Consider the following 19,888-nt stretch of genomic DNA (forward strand, 5'->3'; position numbering starts at 1 on the left):
CGATATAAAAGCTGCAGGATGTATTATACCCAGTTATATCATCACTTTGACACTCTCCCCATCTCATTAAAGCTTCTAGACCCTTTATTTCTCTGTCCTTTGACAGTTGGTTCCTGACAGCAAGTGTCACAATTCCTAAATGTGCTTGGTGATGTTTTTTGTTCTCACAAAATAGGATAATTTAGAAGGAATTAGTGCCAGATGTAAAGATTGTTTTAGAGTTGGACCCTACCAGGGAGTGTGAGTCAGTTTATTAAAAGGTACAGTGTATACTGCTACTACTCTGTGAGCAGGTCACCTGGCATAGGATAGGATCATTGAAGTTTACACCACTGAAAGAGGCCATTCAGTGATTGGTATCACTTTAATTCCTCCCTTTCAAAATTAGCTGCTGACCTATCCCAACTGGGCTATTTATCCTGATACAAACATGTCCACTGGAAATGAAGGTTGAGTTACAGCCTTTGCTCTTGTCCTCTTCCTCAATTTTCACTCTATCAAGTATCTCTCTCATTTTTGACATGTTGATTCTTCTCGCAGTATATTCACTGATTGTTCCCTTACACTGTGAGCAAACAGGCAGCTCCTTCCCAATTCACTTCATTGCTGAAAGACTGAGTGGGGGTGAGGGAGGCGACAGCATGGGATTGAATAGAGAGTGACAGAATGGGAAAGGATGGGAAGAGAGAGGTGGGAAGGGGATAGCACGGGGAAGGCGGGGGGGAGATCTGGAATCCACAGATAAACTAGAGGTTGTCCCCCTTATCCTGTACCAAAAGTTGCAATGTCCAGTCAGGAAAATCCCTTCGAAAATTCCTGGAGAATGAGTTTAGAAGAAACAATTAAATTGCCGATGGCCTGTTTTAAAAAGCATTTCTCAGCTTGATAGGCTAAAATTGAATTGTCCATTTGAAGCTATGGCCGAGATATAGATGAGTCAGGGAGACTGTAGGTAAATTGCTGTTTGAAGTTACATTGCAGTAAGAGGTGTCTGATGTGAGGGTGAGTGTGGAATGTGATTATACGAGGTTGTGGGTAAGGTGGGGGTGAGTGTGGGCTCCATGGTCATAGTCAGAGGACTAAAGAGATGGATTTTGGGAGTAACACTCAGCATATGTGTGTGTGTGTATCAGTGAGTTTTTAAAAAATTCATTCATAGGATGTGGGCATCGCTGGCTAGGCCAGCATTTATTGCTCATCCCTAATTGCCCTTGTTCAGAGGACATTTAAGAGTCAGCCAAATTGCTGTGGGTCTGGAATCACAAGTAGGCCAGACCAGGTAAGGATGGCAGATTTCCTCTCCTAAAGGACATTAATGAACCAGATGGATTTTTATGACAATTGGCAATGGTTTTTGGGGTCATCATTAGATTTTTTATTGAATTCAAATTTCACCATCTGCCATGGTGGGATTTGAACCCAAGTCCCCAAAAAATTACCCAGAGTATTGGGATTACTAGTCCAGTGAAAATACCACTACGCCACTGACTCCCCACCTCCTCTGTGTGTAAGTGTATATGTGAGGGTGTGTACGTGTGTGTGTTTGTGTGAATGGGTGTATGAGCGTGTGTGTATGGTGAGTGTGTGTGTGGGGGCGGGATGTATGTGTTTGTGTGTGTGTGTGTGTGCACGTGTTTGTGTGTGTGTGTGTGCACATGTTTGTGTGTGTGTGTGTCTGTGTTTGTGTGTGTGGTAGCGGTGTGTGTGCGTGGGTGTGTGTGTGCATGGGTGTGGTGGGCGTTTGTGTGTGGGGGGATGTGTGCGTGCTTGTGTGTGCATGTGTGTATGAGAGCATGTGCGAATGTGTGTGCTTGGGTCTGTGTGTGTGTATGGGTACGTGTGTGAGGGTTTGAGTGAGTGTCTGTGTGTGTGTGGGAGAGTGTGAGTGTGAGTGAGTGTGTGTGAGTTTGTGAGTTGGTGTGATTGTGTGTGAGAGGGTGGGAGGGTGAGATTGTGAGTGAGTGTTTGATAGTGACTGTGTGTGAATGTGAGTGATTGTGTGAATAAGAGTGTAAATATGAGTGTGAGAGATGGTGTGAGATGATGTGTGTGTGTGAAGGTGAGTCTATGGGTGTGCATATGTGTATGTGTGCGTGAGTGAGTGTGTGTGCGAGTGTGTGCGAGTGTGTGTGAGAGTGTGTAAGAGTGTATGTGAGTTTGTGTGGGTGAGTGCGAGTGTGCGTGTCTCTGTGTGTGTGGGGGTGTGTGAGTTTGTGTGTGAGAGGGTGAGAGTGTGAGTGAATGTGTGAATAAGATGTGAATGTGAATGGGTGTGAGTATGAATGAGCGTGTGAGTGTGTGAGAGTGTGAGTTGGTGTGAGTGAGTGTGTGTGTGAGCCTATAAGTGTGTATATGTGTGTGTGCACACATGTGTGTGTGTGTGTGTTTGCGTGAGTGTGAGGATGAGAGTGAAGGTGTGAGTGTGTGTTTGTGTGTGTGTGAGTGATTGTGTGTGAGTATGAGGATGAGAGTGTGTGTGTGGGTAAGTGTGTGTGTTTGTGTGTGTGTGTGAGGATGAAAGTGAATTTGTGTGTGTGTGAGTGAGTTTGTTGTGGGTGTGTGTGTGTGTGTGTATAGGTGTGTGTATGTATGAGTATGTGCACGTGTGTGAGAGTGAGAGTGTGGGCGAGTGTGTGTTTGCGGGTATGTGCGAGTATGTGGTGGGTGTGTGACAGTGTGTGTGTGTTTATGGTGTGAGTATGAGAATGAGTGTGTTTGTGTGTGTGTGAGTGGCTGTGTGTAAGTGTGAGGATGAGAGTGAGTGTGTGTGGGTAAGTGCGTGTGTGTGTTTGTGTGTGAGTGACTGTGAGTGACTATGTGTGAGTGTGAGGATGAGAGTGTGTGTCTGTTGTGTGTGTTTGTGTGTGTGAGTGAGTATGTTGTGGGTGTGTGAGAGTGTGTATATGGGTGTATGTGTGTGTGTGTGTGTGTGTGTGCACGTGTGTGTGAGTGATAGTGAGTGCGAGTGTGCGCGGGTGCGAGTGTGCGCGGGTGCGAGTGTGCGCGGGTGTGAGTGCGCGCGGGTGTGAGTGTGCGCGTGCATGTGTGTGAGTGATAGTGTGTGAGGGTGCACGGGTGTGAGTGTGCGCATGCATGTGTGTGAGTGATAGTGTGTGAGGATGAGAGTGAGTGCGCGGGTGTGAGTATGCGCGTGCACGTGTGTGAGTGATAGTGTGTGAGGATGAGAGTGAGTGTGCGCGGGTGTGAGTGTGTGCGGGTGTGAGTGTGTGCAGGTGTGAGTGTGTGCGGGTGTGAGTGTGCGCGTGCACGTGTGTGAGGATGAGAGTGAGTGTGCGCGGGTGTGAGTGTGCGCGGGTGTGAGTGTGCGCGGGTGTGAGTGTGCGCGGGTGTGAGTGTGCGCGGGTGTGTGTGCGCGGGTGTGAGTGTGCGCGGGTGTGAGTGTGCGCGTGCACGTGTGTGAGTGATAGTGTGTGAGGATGAGAGTGAGTGTGCGCGGGTGTGAGTGTGCGCGGGTGTGTGTGCGCGTGGGTGTGAGTGTGCGCGGGTGTGAGTGTGTGCGGGCACGTGTGTGTGAGTGATAGTGAGTGCGAGTGTGTGAGTGTGTGTTTGTGTGTGTGTGAGTATGCGCGTGCACGTGTGTGAGTGATAGTGTGTGAGGATGAGAGTGAGTGTGCGCGGGTGTGAGTGTGTGCGGGTGTGAGTGTGTGCAGGTGTGAGTGTGTGCGGGTGTGAGTGTGCGCGTGCACGTGTGCGCGTGTACGTGTGTGAGGATGAGAGTGAGTGTGCGCGGGTGTGAGTGTGCGCGGGTGTGAGTGTGCGCGGGTGTGTGTGCGCGGGTGTGAGTGTGCGCGGGTGTGTGTGCGCGGGTGTGAGTGTGCGCGGGTGTGAGTGTGCGCGTGCACGTGTGTGAGTGATAGTGTGTGAGGATGAGAGTGAGTGTGCGCGGGTGTGAGTGTGCGCGGGTGTGTGTGCGCGTGGGTGTGAGTGTGCGCGGGTGTGAGTGTGTGCGGGCACGTGTGTGTGAGTGATAGTGAGTGCGAGTGTGTGAGTGTGTGTTTGTGTGTGTGTGAGGATGAGAGTGAGTGTGTGTGGGTGTGAGTGTGTGTGGGTGTGAGTGTGTGCGGGTGTGGGTGTGAGTGTGTGTGGGTGTGAGTGTGTGCGGGTGTGAGTATGTGCGTGCATGTGTGTGTGAGTGATAGTGAGTGTGAGTGTGTGAGTGTGTGTTTGTGTGTGTGTGAGGATGAGAGTGAGTGTGTGCGCGTGTGAGTGTGTGCAGGTGTGAGTGTGTGCGGGTGTGAATGTGTGCGGGTGTGAGTGTGTGAGGGTGTGAGTGTGTGCGGGTGCGTTTCTTTTCTTACCTTGGGGTTTCCTCTCACGCTGCAGAAGAGTTTGGTGGTGAATCCCACAGTCGCAGTCTTGTCTGCCGGGGGCTGCGTGAATTTAGGAGGTTCAGTGAAGTCTTTCTCTTGGTACACAGGGGGATTATATGTGGTACCTGCAGATAGAGATGGACATTGATGTCACAGTTGTTGATGGAGCTGGACATTAGTCAGTCGTCATAAAATGAATTACTGATCATACAATTATTGCCGCTGAACTTTGCAGACCAGGAGATGGTAATGTTCCATTCCTGGATGGTGTGGAGCGTCCTGATGATGATAGTGCAGTGATCACCAAGCCCCCTCCCCTGGCTAGGGACAGAAACAGAGCACCGCCCTAGTAATCTGTGGTGAGCCACTTCGGGCAAGTTCACTTATGAGCCAGAGACAGGTGGAGTTTCACTGAGAGATCCACACCTACGATTAGTTGTCACCACCCATTCTGTGGAGCAGCAACTCGAAACAGCTGCTGAAGGACGGCTGGTACCATAACTCATCCATGCAACCTAGTTCTGAAATCAGCTTCATCCTTCTCAGGCTTCCTAGCATGGTGCTGCAATTGCTGTTTGTTCATCAGACATTGAGATGTCCTTGGCTCATCAGCTCTTCAGCTGGCCTCAGGCCCTTGAGTATAGGCATCTTCTCTGCTATGAGGAGAAGCTTGAGAGATAGAGATGTGGGGGGTGAAGAAGGATTTTCATAAATATGGGTTTCCCACAGCTTCCGCTGAATTTAATGACAGGACTAGTTTTAAATTGTTTCAGAGGTTTCCGACCTGATAGCCAGGCAGCTGGACAGCTAGGGAGTGGATGCCAGGTAAGGTGGTCATTATGGGAGAGGCAGGCAATGCAGGAGGGAGTCACAGAGCAGGGGAAGGGGGTTGGATGGTGTGTGGACAGTATTGGAGTCGGGAGCAGGGGAGACTTGGAAAACGAGAGGGGGTAGTTAGACAGTGCCTAGGTGGGTGGCGGGAAGGGTATGGCACACAATGCGGGGGATTGATGGACAATGCCAGGTGGGTGGGGGTGTGTGTCAGACAGTGTGGGAGAGGATGGTAGTCAGACAGTGCCGGGATGCACTGTTCCACAAACAGTGCAATGTGTGTTTCAGCTAAATAAATTAAGTGACAGCCATTCGCTGACTCATTCCTCAGGGCAATGCCTTGACCAATCAGGGTTGAGCTACCTGGTTTAAATTTCAAACAACGCTTGGCAATGATGGTCAATCACCATCACTGGTACATTCTTTATGGCAACACCACTTGCTAACCAATCAGCACTCTCTTCTCATATAGTATAAATTACTGTCTTTCCCTTATACTGGTGTTCTTGTGAAGTGTCCTGATGAGTGCAAGACAAAAAGCTTCGACATGTCTCTTTTTTCAGCAACACTCAAACTCTGTAATACAAGCGACTATTTTCCAATACCCTTTTGACTCTATTACCCCGTTGACTGACTGTCAGGCTGTCATTGCTGAGCCTCAGGAGGTCACCTGTTTTGGCAGTGGGTGAGCTCTTACTTATTTTGGGGATGTAGGCCGCGTCCTTGCACTGCGCTGCAGTCTCACTGAGTCCACACAAGTTCTCGGAGAAGACTCGGAAGTTGTAGCGATTTCCCATCACCAGGTCAGAGATGGTGTAGGAGCAGGGATGGCACTTCTCCAGCACAGTGAACCATTCCTGTCAAAAACAGAAGAGAAAGAGGGAACACAGACATCAGAGACGCTATTAAAATGCAGTAAATGTCCCTGTGCCTTCTGAGCACTCTGTCACAGGTGAGAATGCACTGATAACAGTGCAGCTAAGCGGGCAGGCTGGAGAAACTGGGATTGTTCACCTTAGAAGGTTAAGGGGAGATTTGATAGAGGTGTTCAAAATCATGAGGGGTTTTCATTGAGTAAATAAGGAGAAACTGTTTCCTCTGGTAACTGTTACTAATCCATAAAGAACCTGAGGCAACATGGGGCAATAAAAACAAAATACTGCAGATACTGGAAATCTGAAATAAAAACAGGAAATGCTGGAAATACTCAGCAGGTCTGGCAGCATCTGTGGAGAGGGGAACACAAAAGTTAACATTTCAGTCCAAGGACCTTTCTTCAGAACTGTGACATGAGGAAACTTTTTTTAAAAACAGTGAGTTGTTGTGATCTGGAATATGCTGTCTGAAAGGGCAGTGGAAGCAGATTCAATAATAACTTTCAAAAGGGAACTTGATAAATTCTTGAAAGGGAAACATTTTCAGGCATAAGAGAAAGAGTAACAACAAGCTGCATTTTTATAGCGCCTTTAACATAACACTCAAGGCGCTTCACAGGGGCTTCAAAAACAAACTTTGACACAGAGCTGCATAGAGATATCAGGGCAGATGACCAAAGGTTTGGTAGAAGTGGTATGTTTTAAGGAGCATCTCAAAGCAGAAAAGTGAAATGGAGGTTTTTGGGGGGAATTCCAGAGCTTAGGGCTAGGAAGCTGAATGGCACCTATGATGGAGCATTAAAAATGGGGGTGTACATGTTCTAATATGCCTTTAAGGGATAGCAGTATGCCATCACTCAAAGGGAAGTGTGTCATGTGATCCAGTATCAGTTTCACTTTGGCTTGTGAGCAGAACACAGCACACACAGCCCTGCTGCTGATGTCTTCAAGCTTTCTATCCATGTATATCTGTTCTCATGTGCCTAGTTTAAATGAACCCACAATGTGTTTGCACAATCCCTTATGAGTCCCTTTATATCATTATAGAAACATGACAGTAGAAGAGGCCAGGATATCTCAGAGGGTTGTGGGGCTGGAAGAGATTACAGAGATAGGGAGGGATGAGATCATAGAGGGATTTGAAAATAAAGGTGAGAATTTCAAAATCAAAACAATGCTTGACTGGGAGCCAATGTAGGTCAGTAAGCACAGGGGTGATGGGTGAACTGAACTTGACATGAGTAAGGACATGGGCAGCAGAGTTTTGGATGACAGCAAATTAATGTGGAGGGACAGCACATAGATGAGAAATGAGAGAAACAGACGAGATACCAGGTGTGGGAGCAGGAACAGAAGCTATTGAAGTGATTCTTCGGCTACAATTAGACAGATGATGGAACCACATGAGAGCAGTCCCACCCAGCTGGAAGACATTGGAGAGGCATTAGAGAGGATGGTATGGTCAACCATCTCAAAGGCTACAGACAGGTTGTGAAGGACGGGGAGGGAAAGTTTACCTTTGTCACAGCCACAAAGGACAACATTTGTGACTTTGATAAGAGTCGTTTCAGTATCATGACAGGGGGTAAAAAACTTGATTGGAGGGATCCAAACATGGAGTTCCAAGAAAACGGACACGAATTTGGGAAGCAACAGCAGTCCAAGAGCTTTGGTGAGGAAAGGGAGGTTGGAGATGGGGTGGTAGTTTGCAAGGGGTCAAGGGTTGTTTTTTTGAGAGATGGGTGATGTTAGCAGTTTTAAAGGAGAGAGGGATGACACCTGAGGAGAGAAAATCATTTACAATGTTGGCTAACATAGGGGCCAGGAGGGGAAGTTGGGTGATCAGCAGTTTAGTGGGAACAGGGTCGGGGGAGCAGGCGGTGGGTCTCATGGACAAGATGAGCTTGGAGAGGGCATGAGGGGAGATTGGACAGAAACTAGAGAAAGAAGTGATTTCAGGCAAGGGCACAGAGCAACCTTAGAGGAAGGTTGGTCAGGTGGCTAGTGGAAGGGGGGGAAATGGAGGGGTGTGACGGAGACATCTGATCGGATGGTCAGTCTTAGTGATGAGAAAGTCCACAAGGACCTTGCACTTATTGATGGAGATGAGGTTGGAGGGGAGGGTGGAGGGGACAGGGAAGAGGGGTTTAAGAAGACAGTTTGCAGTAGAGAAAGGAAGCCGGGGGGTTATCTTTGCATTTCAGGATGGTCTGGGAACAGTGAGCAGTTTTAGCAGATGAGAGCAGGACCCAATGGCACTTTATGTCTTCCAGTCAGATCTGACAGTGAACAACCAAACCACTGTCCACTGTATCCTTAGTTATGCATTAGGATAGTCAACTGCAGAGGTTACAATGGCATGGCTGAGGGTTTCAATAGCTGATCAGCTGAGGCAGGAGCAGAGTCGGCCAAAGTACGGAGGTGGAAGTCTGAGTGAAGATGCAGATATGTGGTCGAAGGTTTACCTCAGGGTCAAACAGAACAGCAGGGCTCTGAGCAGACAGTCAGCTGGGAGAGAAAGACTTGTATTCCCATAACACCTTTTAGGGTCACTGGTTGTCTCAAAGTGCTTTATGACCAATTAAATGCTTTTGAAATGTAGGAAATGTAGCAGCCAATTTTCACACATCCAGCTCCCACTACCAGCAATGTGATAATGGTCAAATAACCTGTATTAATGATATTAGCTGAACGATAAATATTGGCCAAGACACGAGGGAGAACACCTCTACTCTTCAAAATAGTGACATGGGATCTTTTATGTCCACATTAGAGAGCATCAGTTTAATTTTTCAGATGAAAGATTGCACCTCCAACTGTGCAGAACTCCTTCAGGACTCACTGGAATGTCAGTCTTGATGTTTGTGCTCAAGCCCTGGATGTCAGACAAGCAGTTTGATAATTCTGAGACAGTGGGGGTGTTCAGAGGGGTGCTAGTAAGTTAGAGCTGGATGTCATCAGTGGACATGTGAGAATTAACAGTGTTTGTGGGTGATGTCATTGAGTGTCAGTATGTAGATAAGAGGGGGGCCAAGGATAGATCCTGGGGGGGTCACCAGACATAACAGTGCGGGAGTGGGAAGAGAAACCAATGCAGTTGATTCTCCGGCTACAATTAGTAAAAATTCTTTCTTTTGATGTGGGCTTTGCTGGCTGGGCCAGCATTTATTGCCCATCCCTAGTTGCCCTTGAGAAGGTGGTGGTGAGCTGCCTTGTTGAACCACTGCAGTCCATGTGGTGTAGGTACACCCACAGTGCTGTTAGGGAGTTCCAGGATTTTGACCCAGCGACAGTGAAGGAATGGCGATATATTTCCAAGTCAGGATGGTGAGTGGCTTGGAGGGGAACTTTCAAGTGGTGGTGTTCCCATTTATCTGCCGCTCTTGTCCTTCTAGAAGTTGTGGGTTTGGAAGGTGCTGTCAAAGGAGCATTGGTGCATTGGTGCTGGAGGGAGTGAATGTTGAAGGTGGTGAGTGGGGCGCCATTCAAGTGGGCTGATTTGTCCTGGATGGTGTCAAGCTTCTTGAGTGTTGTTGGAGCTGCATTCATCCAGGCAAGTGGAAGGTATTCCATCACACTCCTGACTTGTGCCTTGTAGGTTGTAGCCAGGCTTTGGGAGTCAGGAGGTGGGTTACTCACTGCAGAATTCCCAGCCTGTGATCTGCTCTTGTAGCCACAGTGTTTATATGGCTAATCCAGTTCAGTTTCTGGTCAATGGTAACCCCCCAGGATGTTGATAATGGGAGATTCAGCAATGGTAATGCCATTGAATGTCAAGGAGCAATGGTTAGATTCTCTCTTGTTGGAGATGGTCATTGCCTGACACTTGTGTGTTGCAAATTTTACTTGCCACACATTGGCCCAAGCCTGGATATCGTCCAGGTCTTGCTGCATTTGGACATGGACTGCTTCAGTATCTGAGGATTCGCAAACAGTGCTGAACATTGTGCAATCATCAGCGAACATCTCCACTTCTGACCTTATGATGGAAGGAAGGTCATTGATGAAGCAGCTGAAGATGGTTGGGCCGAGGACACTACCTTGAAGAACTCCTGCAGTGATGTCCTGGAACAGAGATGATTGACCTCCAACAACCACAACCATCTTCCTTTGTGTTAGGTAGGTATGAATCCAACCAAGGCTGTAATAATGTCTGGAGTCAACTGGCACTGGCAGATCCCAAATTGGCATTGATGAGCAGGTTGTTGGTAAGTAAGTGTCACTTGATAGCACTGTCGACAATGTCATCCATCACTTTACTGACGAATGAGAGGAGGCTGTGCTTGTTCCTACAACACATGGACGGCAGTGGTTCAAGAAGGCAGCTCACCACCACCTTCTCAAGGGAAATTAGGCATGGGCAATAAATGGTGGCCTAGCTAGCGATGCCCACATCCCATGAACAAATAAAAAAAAAAGGCTGATGGAGTGGTAATTGGCCGGGTTGGATTTGTCCTGCTTTTTGTGTACAGGACATATCTGGGCAATTTTCCACATAGACGGGTAGATGCCAGTGTTGTAGAGTGAATTGACTTGGTTGAAGGCTGGCATCTGTGATACTGGGGACCTCTGGAGGAGGCCGAGATGGATCATCCACTTGGCACTTCTGGCTGAAGATTGTTGCAAATGCTTCAGCCTTATGTTTTACACTGATGTGCTGGGCTCCTCCATCATTGAGGATGGGGATATTTGTGGAGCCTCCTCCCTGAGTGAGTTGTTCCTTCCACTGGAGCTTAGAAGAGTGAGGGGTGATTTGATTGAAGTATACAAGGTCCTTAATGGCCTTGATAAGATGGACGTCAAAAGGATGTTTCCTCTTGTGGGTGAGTCCAGAACTAGGGGGCACTGTTATAAAATTAGGGGTTGCCCTTTTAGTACAGAGATGAGGAGAAATTTTTTCTCTCAGAGGGTTGTGCGACTTTGGAACTCTCTGCTTCAGAAGGTGGTGGAGGCGGGGTCATTGAATATTTTTAAGACAGAGGTAGATAGATTCTTGTTAGGTGAGGGAATCAAAGGTTATCGGAGTTAGATGAGAATGTGGAAATCAAAACTCATGAGGATCAGCCACAATTTTATTGAATGGCGGAGCAAGCTTGAGGGGCCAAATGGTCTACTCCTGTTCATATTTCTATGTTCTTATGTTTAATTGTCCGCCACTATTCTCAACTGGATGTGGCAGGACTGCAGAGCTTATATCTGATCCATTGATTGTGGGATTGCTTAGCTCTATTGCATGCTGTTTCCCTTTTTAGCATTTGTGTAGTTCTGTGTCGTAGTTTCACCAGGTTGGCATCTATTTTTAGGTATGCCTGGTCACGCTCCTGGCATGGCATCCTACGCTCCTCATTGAAGCAAGGTAGCTCCCCTGGCCTGGTGGCGATGGCAGAGTGAAGGATATGCCGGGTCATGAGGTTGAATACAACTCTGCTGCTGCTGATGGACCACAGCACCTCACGGATGCCTGGTTTTGAGTTGTGTGATCAGTTCTGAGTCTATTCCATTTAGACGGTGGTTGTGCCACACAACACGATGGAGCGTGTCCTCAGTATGAGGATAGGACCTTGTCTCCACAAGGACTATGTGGTGGTCACTATCACCAATACTGTCATGGACAGATGTATCTGTGACAGGTAGGTTGGTGAGGACGAGGTCAAGTACATTTTTCCCTCTTGTTGGTTCTCTGACTATCTGCACAGGCCCAGTGAGGCAGATATGATTCTCAGAAGTCACTGTTTCAGTTTAACCAGCTTGCTTTACAAAAGGTTCAGAGACTGGGCAACTGAAACATTAGAAGCTCCAAATAGAAAGACTAGCAGTGATAGACATCCTTTCCCCCTAAAGCACTTCACAGGCAATGACATTCTTCAATCACTGTTGCAATGTAGGAATTGCAGCAGTCATTTTTTTCTTACTCTTTCATGGGATGTGGATGTTCCTCCAAAGTCAGCATTTGCTGCCCATCGTGAATTTCAAAGGGCAGCTAAGAGTCAACAACATTGCTGTGGGTCTGGAGTCACATGTAGGCCAGACCAGGCAAGGCAAGGACAGCAAATTTCCTTCCCTAAAGGGCATTAGTGAACCAGATGGGTTTTTACAGCAATGAATGATGGCTTCATGGTTCACCATAACTGAGGCTAGCTTTTAATTCCAGACATTTAATTGAATTTAAATTTCACCAGCTGCCACGGTGGGATTTGAACCTGTGTCCCCCAGACTATTAGATTACTACACCAGTGAAACTACCACTACACCACCATCCCTACACACAGCAAGATCACATAAACAGCAATGAGATAAGTGACCAATTACACTTCTAAGCGATGTCGGTTGAGGGATAAATGTTAAGACTGGGGAGAACTCCCTTGCCCTTCTTGGAATATTGCTGTGGGGCTTTCCACCTTCGCCTCAGAGGCAGGCTGGACCTCAGATTAATGTATCATCTGGGTGATGGCCCCTCTGACACTGCAGCACTCTCTCAGTACAGCTATATTGGAGCATCAGCCAGGATTGTGTGTTAAAAGCTTTGGCGTGCAGCTTCAACCTACGGCATTATTACTCAGAGGTGAGAGTGCTACTCAATAACTTTCAGGATTAATGAGATTTGGTTGAGAATAAAATCAAGGTAATTGATGGGACTTCTGAGGATGAGACTATGTTAGTTGGAATGGAAAACATAAACTAATCGTGGCAAATCTGTTGTGCAATGCATGGATGATCAAATTGTTATTCATTCCGCTTACCCCTGTTTTTTTGTCAGCTTTCTGAATTGTGTAGCCACTGATTTCAGCATTTCCATTGTCCTTTGGTGGCTGCCATTCCAATGCCACGTTAAATCCCCACACGTCCAACATCTTCAAGTTCTGTGGAGGACCAGGCTTTTCTGCAAGATTAATCACAGCTATCTGGTCAGTGATGTGCCTTGTACCATGTTTCCTGCTGTCCGGTCAATGATGTGCCTTGTACCATGTTTCCTGCTGTCCGGTCAGTGATGTGCCTTATAGCATGTTACCTGCTGTCCGGTCAGTAATGTGCCTTGTAGCATGTTTCCTGCTGTCCAGCCAGTGATGTGCCGTGCACCATGTTTCCTGTTGTCCTGTCAGTGATGTGCCTTGTAGCATGTTTCCTGCTGTCTGGTCAGTGATGTGCCTTGTACCATGTTTCCTGCTGTCCGGTCAGTGATGTGCCTTGTAGCATGTTTCCTGCTGTCTGGTCAGTGATGTGCCTTGTACCATGTTTCCTGCTGTCCAGCCAGTGATGTGCCTTGTAGCATGTTTCCTGCTGTCCGGTCAGTGATGTGCCTTCTACCATGTTTCCTGCTGTCCGGTCAGTGATGTGCCTTCTACCATGTTTCCTGCTGTCTGGTCAGTGATGTGCCTTGTAGCATGTTTCCTGCTGTCTGGTCAGTGATGTGCCGTGTACCATGTTTCCTGCTGTCTGGTCAGTGATGTGCCTTGTACCATGTTTCCTGCTGTCCAGTCAGTGATGTGCCTTGTACCATGTTTCCTGCTGTCCGGTCAGTGATGTGCCTTGTACCATGCTTCCCGCTGTCCGGTCAGTGATGTGCCTTGTAGCATGTTTCCTGCTGTCCGGTCAGTGATGTGCCTTGTAGCATGTTTCCTGCTGTCCGGTCAGTGATGTGCCTTGTACCATGTTTCCTGCTGTCCGGTCAGTGATGTGCCTTGTAGCATGTTTCCTGCTGTCTGGTCAGAGATGTGCCTTGTACCATGTTTCCTGCTGTCCAGTCAGTGGTGTGCCTTGTACCATGTTTCCTGCTGTCCGGTCAGTGATGTGCCTTGTACCATGTTTCCTGCTGTCCAGCCAGTGATGTGCCTTGTACCATGTTTCCTGCTGTCCGGTCTGTGGTGTGCCTTGTAGCATGTTTCCTGCTGTCCGGTCAGTGATGTGCCTTGTACCATGTTTCCTGCTGTCCGGTCAGTGATGTGCCTTGTAGCATGTTTCCTGCTGTCTGGTCAGAGATGTGCCTTGTAGCATGTTTCCTGCTGTCCGGTCAGTGATGTGCCTTGTACCATGTTTCCTGCTGTCCGGTCAGTGATGTGCCTTGTAGCATGTTTCCTGCTCTCTGGTCAGAGATGTGCCTTGTAGCATGTTTCATGGGAGGTAATTGGGCCCTTTTGGGGGCAGAGGAGCCAGGAATTAGGATATGAACATGGAGCAGGAGTGGGCCACTTGGCCCTTCAAGCCTTCTCCGCCATTCAACAAGATCATGGCTGATCTGATTATAACCTCCTACCCACCCTCAATAGCCTTTCACACTCTTGCTTATCAAGAATCTATCTAGCTCTGCCTTAAAAGTATTCAAAGGCTCTGCTTCCACTGCCTTTCGAGGCAGAGAATTCAGAAGACTCACAACCCTCTGAGAGAAAAGTTTTTTCCTCATCTCTGTCTCAAATGAACGACCCCTTTTCCACCACTTCTTCCCCTCTCACTGGTTCAACTTCTGACTGAATGGGTGAGGGGCCTGATGGATATCCTATCAGATACACTTTCCATCCAGCCAGTGGTATCTGTGCCTCACAGAGCTCAGGCATATGAAATACAGGTGGGCATCAGACCACTCGTCCCTGGTGGAACTTGGAGTCTTACCTCCACAGGGAGAAGTTCGGTACCTGTCTCTCTGATTGGCCAGGCCCTGGGAAGGCAGATTACCTCAGTCTTTGCCAGCTGGGTGTGGAGGGAAGCACGGAAATGGCACGTTTGGTCACACTGGCTACTAATCTGCCTGGCATGGCTTCTTTTATCCAATCCCATGTAAAGTGTGGCATGCTGGGTTTGGGAAACTTGGACACCTTCCAGTATATGGGCTAAACCAGCATTTCCATCTCAGACTGGCAGCCCAGGGTGCCAGCTGGCACAACCATTACCCTTTACTGATTTTACCAGATTTTAATTTTTATTTGAATTCGAATTCTCAATTTGCTGTAGTGGGATTGGAGCTCAAGAGCATGAGGAGGCCATTCAACCCCTCGAGCCTGTTCTGCCATTCAGTTAGACCATGGCTGATCTGTATCCGACCTTGCTTCTGTTACTACCCTTGCCTAACAAACATTGATGGCTAGTGAAAGAAAAAGGGAAAATTGGATAAAGTACAATTCTAAAAATGCTTTTCACAGTGTCTGGACATCCCAAATAGCTTTATAGCCACTAAAATATTTTTGAAGTGTATTCACTGTCTAATGCAGCAAAGGTAGCAGCCAATTTGTGGACAAGCTCCCACAAACAGCGATGAGATAATGGCCAGATCATATTACAGAACCGTTACAGGGCAGAAGAAGGCCATTTGGCCCATCATGTTTGCACTGGCTCTCCCAATGAGCAATTCACCCAGTACCATTCCCCGCCTTCTCCCCATAACCCTGTACATTATTCCTTTTCAGATAACAGTCTAATTCCCTCTTGAAAGCTTTGATTGAACCTGCTTCCCCCACACTCTCAGGCAGCACATTCCAGACCTTAACCACTGACACCCCTGACAGTACTGCACTGCTTCAGTACTTCACTGGAGTGTCAACCTGGATTTGGTGCTCAGGTCCCTGGAGTGGGACTTGAACGCACAAAGCTTCTGCCTCAGAGACAAGTGTGCTACTAATGAACTGACACAACCATATTCCTGTGTTTGCCTGCATCTATTTTTAATTTCAGCACATTTGTAATGACTATGTTTCAACTCAGACTCATAGTAATGTTTCTAAGTATTATACATTTTCATACCCACAATCTGGATGTCAATGACCACGTCATCCACCAGGGTGTCTATCTGGGCTGTCAGCTTGTACTTTCCTGAATCCCCTCTCTCCAGCTTCCTGATGAATAAGATTGTGTCCCTGGGGCTATTCCGGATATTGATACGGGCTGTGTCCACTGGCTGCTCATCCTTTGTCCAGGTTATGGAAGGTTGAGGGTTGCCCTGAGAACATTGGAGAAGAAATTTTCTTTTAGTAAGGGAAGTGAGGAAAGCTGTGGCTGTTGTGAATGGAGTGGTCACTGTGCTCACTCAGGTTGTCTTGTAAAGGTGTTGTGTTCATAGCATTGTCATCACCAGCCACATGAAAACTGAGGAGTCTCTCTTCAGGAATAAGATCAGGTGTATAGAGAGCTGCTGGGCACAGCAAACCTCAGGAGAGGTCTGAGGTTTAAAACTGGCAGCAATGTCAGAATTGACAGAACGCAGAAAACAAACATTGAGGGAATTTGAAAAAGCAACGAGTAAACATAGAGGAGGAAGTTGTCATAAGGTGGGTCAGTGAGGGTAAGTTACAGATAAATATTTTATTTAATCTACCTTTAACTTAGTCATAGAGTCATAGTCATAGAGTTTTACAGTACAGAAAGAGACCCTTTGGCCCATCGTGTCTGTGCCAGTCATCAAGCACCTATCTATTCTGATAAAAACAAAAAGCTAAAAGCTATGAGGGCTCGAAACGTTGACTGATTTCTTCTCCGCCGATGCTGCCAGACTTGCTGAGTTTTTCCAGGTAATTCTGTTTTTATCCTATCTATTCTGATCCCATTTTCCAGCACTTGGCCCATAGCCCTGTGTGCTATGGTGTTTCACGTGTTCATCTAAATACTTCTTAAGTGTTGTGAGGGTTCCCAATTCTACCCCCCTTTCAGGCAGTGTGTTCCAGATACCCCCCACCCTCTGGGTGAAAAAAAATCCCTCAAATCCCCTCTAAACCTCCTGCCCCTTACCTTAAATCTAGGCCCCCTGGTTATTGAACCCTCCACTAAGGGGAAAAGTTTCTTCCTATCTACCCTATCTATGCCCCTCATAATTTTGTATGCCTCTATCCAGTCCCCCTCAACCTTCTCTGCTCTAAGGAAAACAACTCCAGCCTATCCAATCTCTCTTCACAGCTGAAACGCTCCAGCCCAGGCAACATCCTGGTGAATCTTCTCTGCACCTCTTCTAGTGCAATCACATCCTTCCTATAGTGTGGCGACCAGAACTGCACACAGTACTCCAGTTGTGGCCTGACTAACACTTTAGACAGCTCCAACATAGCCTCCCTGCTCTTATACTCTATGCCTCGGTTAATAAAGGCAAGTATCCTATATGCCTTCTTAACCACCTTATCTACCTGTCCTGCTGCCTTCAAAGATCTATGGACATGCACACCAAGGTCCCTCTGATCCTCTGTACTTCCTAGAGTCCTACCATTCATCGTGAGTTCCCTTGCCTTGTTAGTCCTCCCAAAATGCATCACCTCACAATTTTCAGGATGAAATTCCATTTGCCACTGCTCTGCCCATCTTACCAGCCCATCCATATCATCCTGTAGTCTAAGGCTTTCCTCCTCGCTATTTACCACACCACCAATTTTCGTGTCATCTGCAAACTTATTGATCATATCTCCTACATATCTAGATCATTAATGCCCTGGATCCCATGGGCTCTTACCTTCTTGACCAGTCTCCCATGTGGGACCTTGTCAAAAGCCTTCTTGAAATCCATGCAGTTCAAGTACATCAACTGCACTGCCCTTAGCCACACACCTAGTTACCTCCTCAAAAAATTCAATCAAATTTGTTAGACATGATCTCCCCCTGACAAAGCCATGCTGACTATCCCTGATTATTCCCTGCCTCTCCAAGTGGAGATTAATCCTGACTCTCAGAATTTTTTTCCATAAGTTTCCCTACCACTGATGTTAGACTCACTGGCCTATAGTTCCCTGGTTTATCTCTACCGCCCTTCTTGAATAACAGTACCACATTCGCTGTCCTCCAGTCCTCTGGCACCTCTCCTTTGGCCATAGAGGATTTGAAAATTAATGTCAGGGCCCCTGCAATCTCCTCCCTTGCCTCCCATAGCAGATTGGGATACATCTTATCTGGGCCTGGGGATTTATCCACTTTTAAGCCTGCTAAAACCGTTAATACCTCCTCCCTCTCAATGCTAATTTGTTCAAGTATATCACAGTCTCCCTCCCTGATTTCTATACCTACATCGTCCTTCTCTATATTGAATACAGATGCAAAGTACTCATTTAAAACCTCACCAAGTATTCCGGCTCCTCACACAGATTGCCACTTTGGTCCCTAATGGGCCCTACTCTTTCCCTTGTTATCCTCTTGCCCCTAATATACTTATAAAACGCCTTTGGATTTTCCTTTATTTTACCCACCAGTGTTTTTTCATGTCCCCTCTTCACTCTCCTAATTTCTTTTCTAAGTTTTGAGCCCTTGGTATCTACCATAAGTTTCCCTTTTTTTCCTTATCCAATCCTATACATTCCTTGACATCCAGGGTTCTCTGGACTTGTTGGTCCTACCCTTCACCTTTACGGGAACATGTTGGCCCTGAACTCTCACTATTTCCTTTTTGAATGACTCCCACTACTCTGATGTAGACTTTCCTACAAGTAGCTGCTCCCAGTCCACTTTGGCCAGACCCTGTCTTATCATATTGAAATCAGCCTTCTCCCAATTCAGAACCTTTATTTCCAGTCCATCTGTGTCCTTTTCCGTAACTACCTTAAATCTTACTGAGTCATGGTCACTATCATTGAAATGCTCCCCGACTGACACTTCTACCACTTGCCCGGCTTTGTTCCCTAAAACTAGGTTCAGCACCTTGTCTTGTAGGACTTTCTATGTGATGGCTTAAAAAGCTCTCCTGGATAAATTTTAAGAATTTCTCCCCCTCGAAGCCTTTCACACTTTGTCTATCCCAGTTAATATTGGGGAAGTTGAAATCCCTTACTATTATTACCCTATTATTTTTATACTGCTCTGAGATTTGCCTACATATCTGCCCTTCTAACTCTCCCTGGCTGTTTGGGGGGGGGTCTATAATACACTCCCAGCAATATGATTTCCCCATTTTTATTTTTAAGTTCTACCCATATGGCCTCATTTAAGGATCCTTCTAAGATTTCATCCCTCCTTATTGCAGTAATTGATTCCTTGATCAATATTGCAACACCACCTCCTCTTTTACACCCCACATCCTCCACCGTCTCGCCTGAAGATTCTATGCCCTGGAATATTGAGCTGCCAGTCCTGCCCCTCCCTCATCCATGTCTCCGTGATAGCAATGATATCACATCCCATATGTTAATCAAAACCCTCAACTCATCTGCCTTGCTCACAAGGCTCCTTGCAATAAAATAAATGCCATCCAGCCTTGCCATGCTCCCTTGTGCCTTAACTTGACTATATATGCTCTGCCTTCCAGACTGACTTGCCTTCCATTTAAACTAGATCAAGTATTTGAGTCACAAGTTTATTTTTGGTAGCTTCAGCTGCTTGTGTAATCTATAGAGGCAACACAGGACACCTCAGTCCTGTCAAATACACATCTTGTGCCACACTTTCCATGTCCTGGACAATCACATGCGCGGGAAGTGTTGTCAACTTGAGTAGCTGAAGCTCTGGGTTTCAGCACTTGAGCAGCAGCCAATGTCACTGTAGCACATCTGTGAGGGTGAGAGCTACATGGATAGCACGTTTCTGGAGGTGGTCACTCTGCAGCTTAAAGGCATGCACACAAAGAGGAAATGGATGACTTCCAGACAGTCAAGGAAGGTTAGTGAGGGAGTGCATTTCATTCTCTAACTGGCATTCAGTTCTGAGTGCTGGTGAGGATGATGGATCCCCTGGGAGTGCAGCCACAGCCAAGTCCGCAGCAGTTAGAAGAGTGAGAGGTGACTTAGTTTAAACCTTTAAAGATCCCTGAGGGGTCTTGACAGGGGGGATGTGGAGAGGATGTTTCCTCTTGTGGAAGAATCTAGAACTAGGGGTCGATGTTTAAAAATAAGGGTTTGCCCATTTAAGACAGAGATGAGGAGAAACTTTTTCTCTCAGAAGGTAGTGAATCTTTGGAACTCT

The 19,888-nt window shown here is 47.0% G+C and overlaps 1 protein-coding gene across 1 annotated transcript in view; it reads right to left on the reverse strand.

Annotated features, from left to right (window-relative positions):
• Nucleotides 1–19,888, reverse strand: part of LOC144683652 (myosin-binding protein H-like) — a 78,749-nt gene that overhangs the window by 28,638 nt on the left and 30,223 nt on the right. The window contains exons 5-8 of the mRNA XM_078546901.1: nt 15,767–15,962; nt 12,778–12,917; nt 5,860–6,019; nt 4,320–4,456 (exon numbers count right to left, since the gene is read on the reverse strand). Coding sequence (XP_078403027.1) covers nt 4,320–4,456; nt 5,860–6,019; nt 12,778–12,917; nt 15,767–15,962 — 633 coding nt within the window. The remainder of the gene's footprint in view (nt 1–4,319; nt 4,457–5,859; nt 6,020–12,777; nt 12,918–15,766; nt 15,963–19,888) is intronic.

This window comes from Cetorhinus maximus, chromosome 8 (genome assembly GCF_964194155.1).
Source record: "Cetorhinus maximus chromosome 8, sCetMax3.hap1.1, whole genome shotgun sequence".
Classification (NCBI taxonomy): Eukaryota; Metazoa; Chordata; class Chondrichthyes; order Lamniformes; family Cetorhinidae; genus Cetorhinus; species Cetorhinus maximus.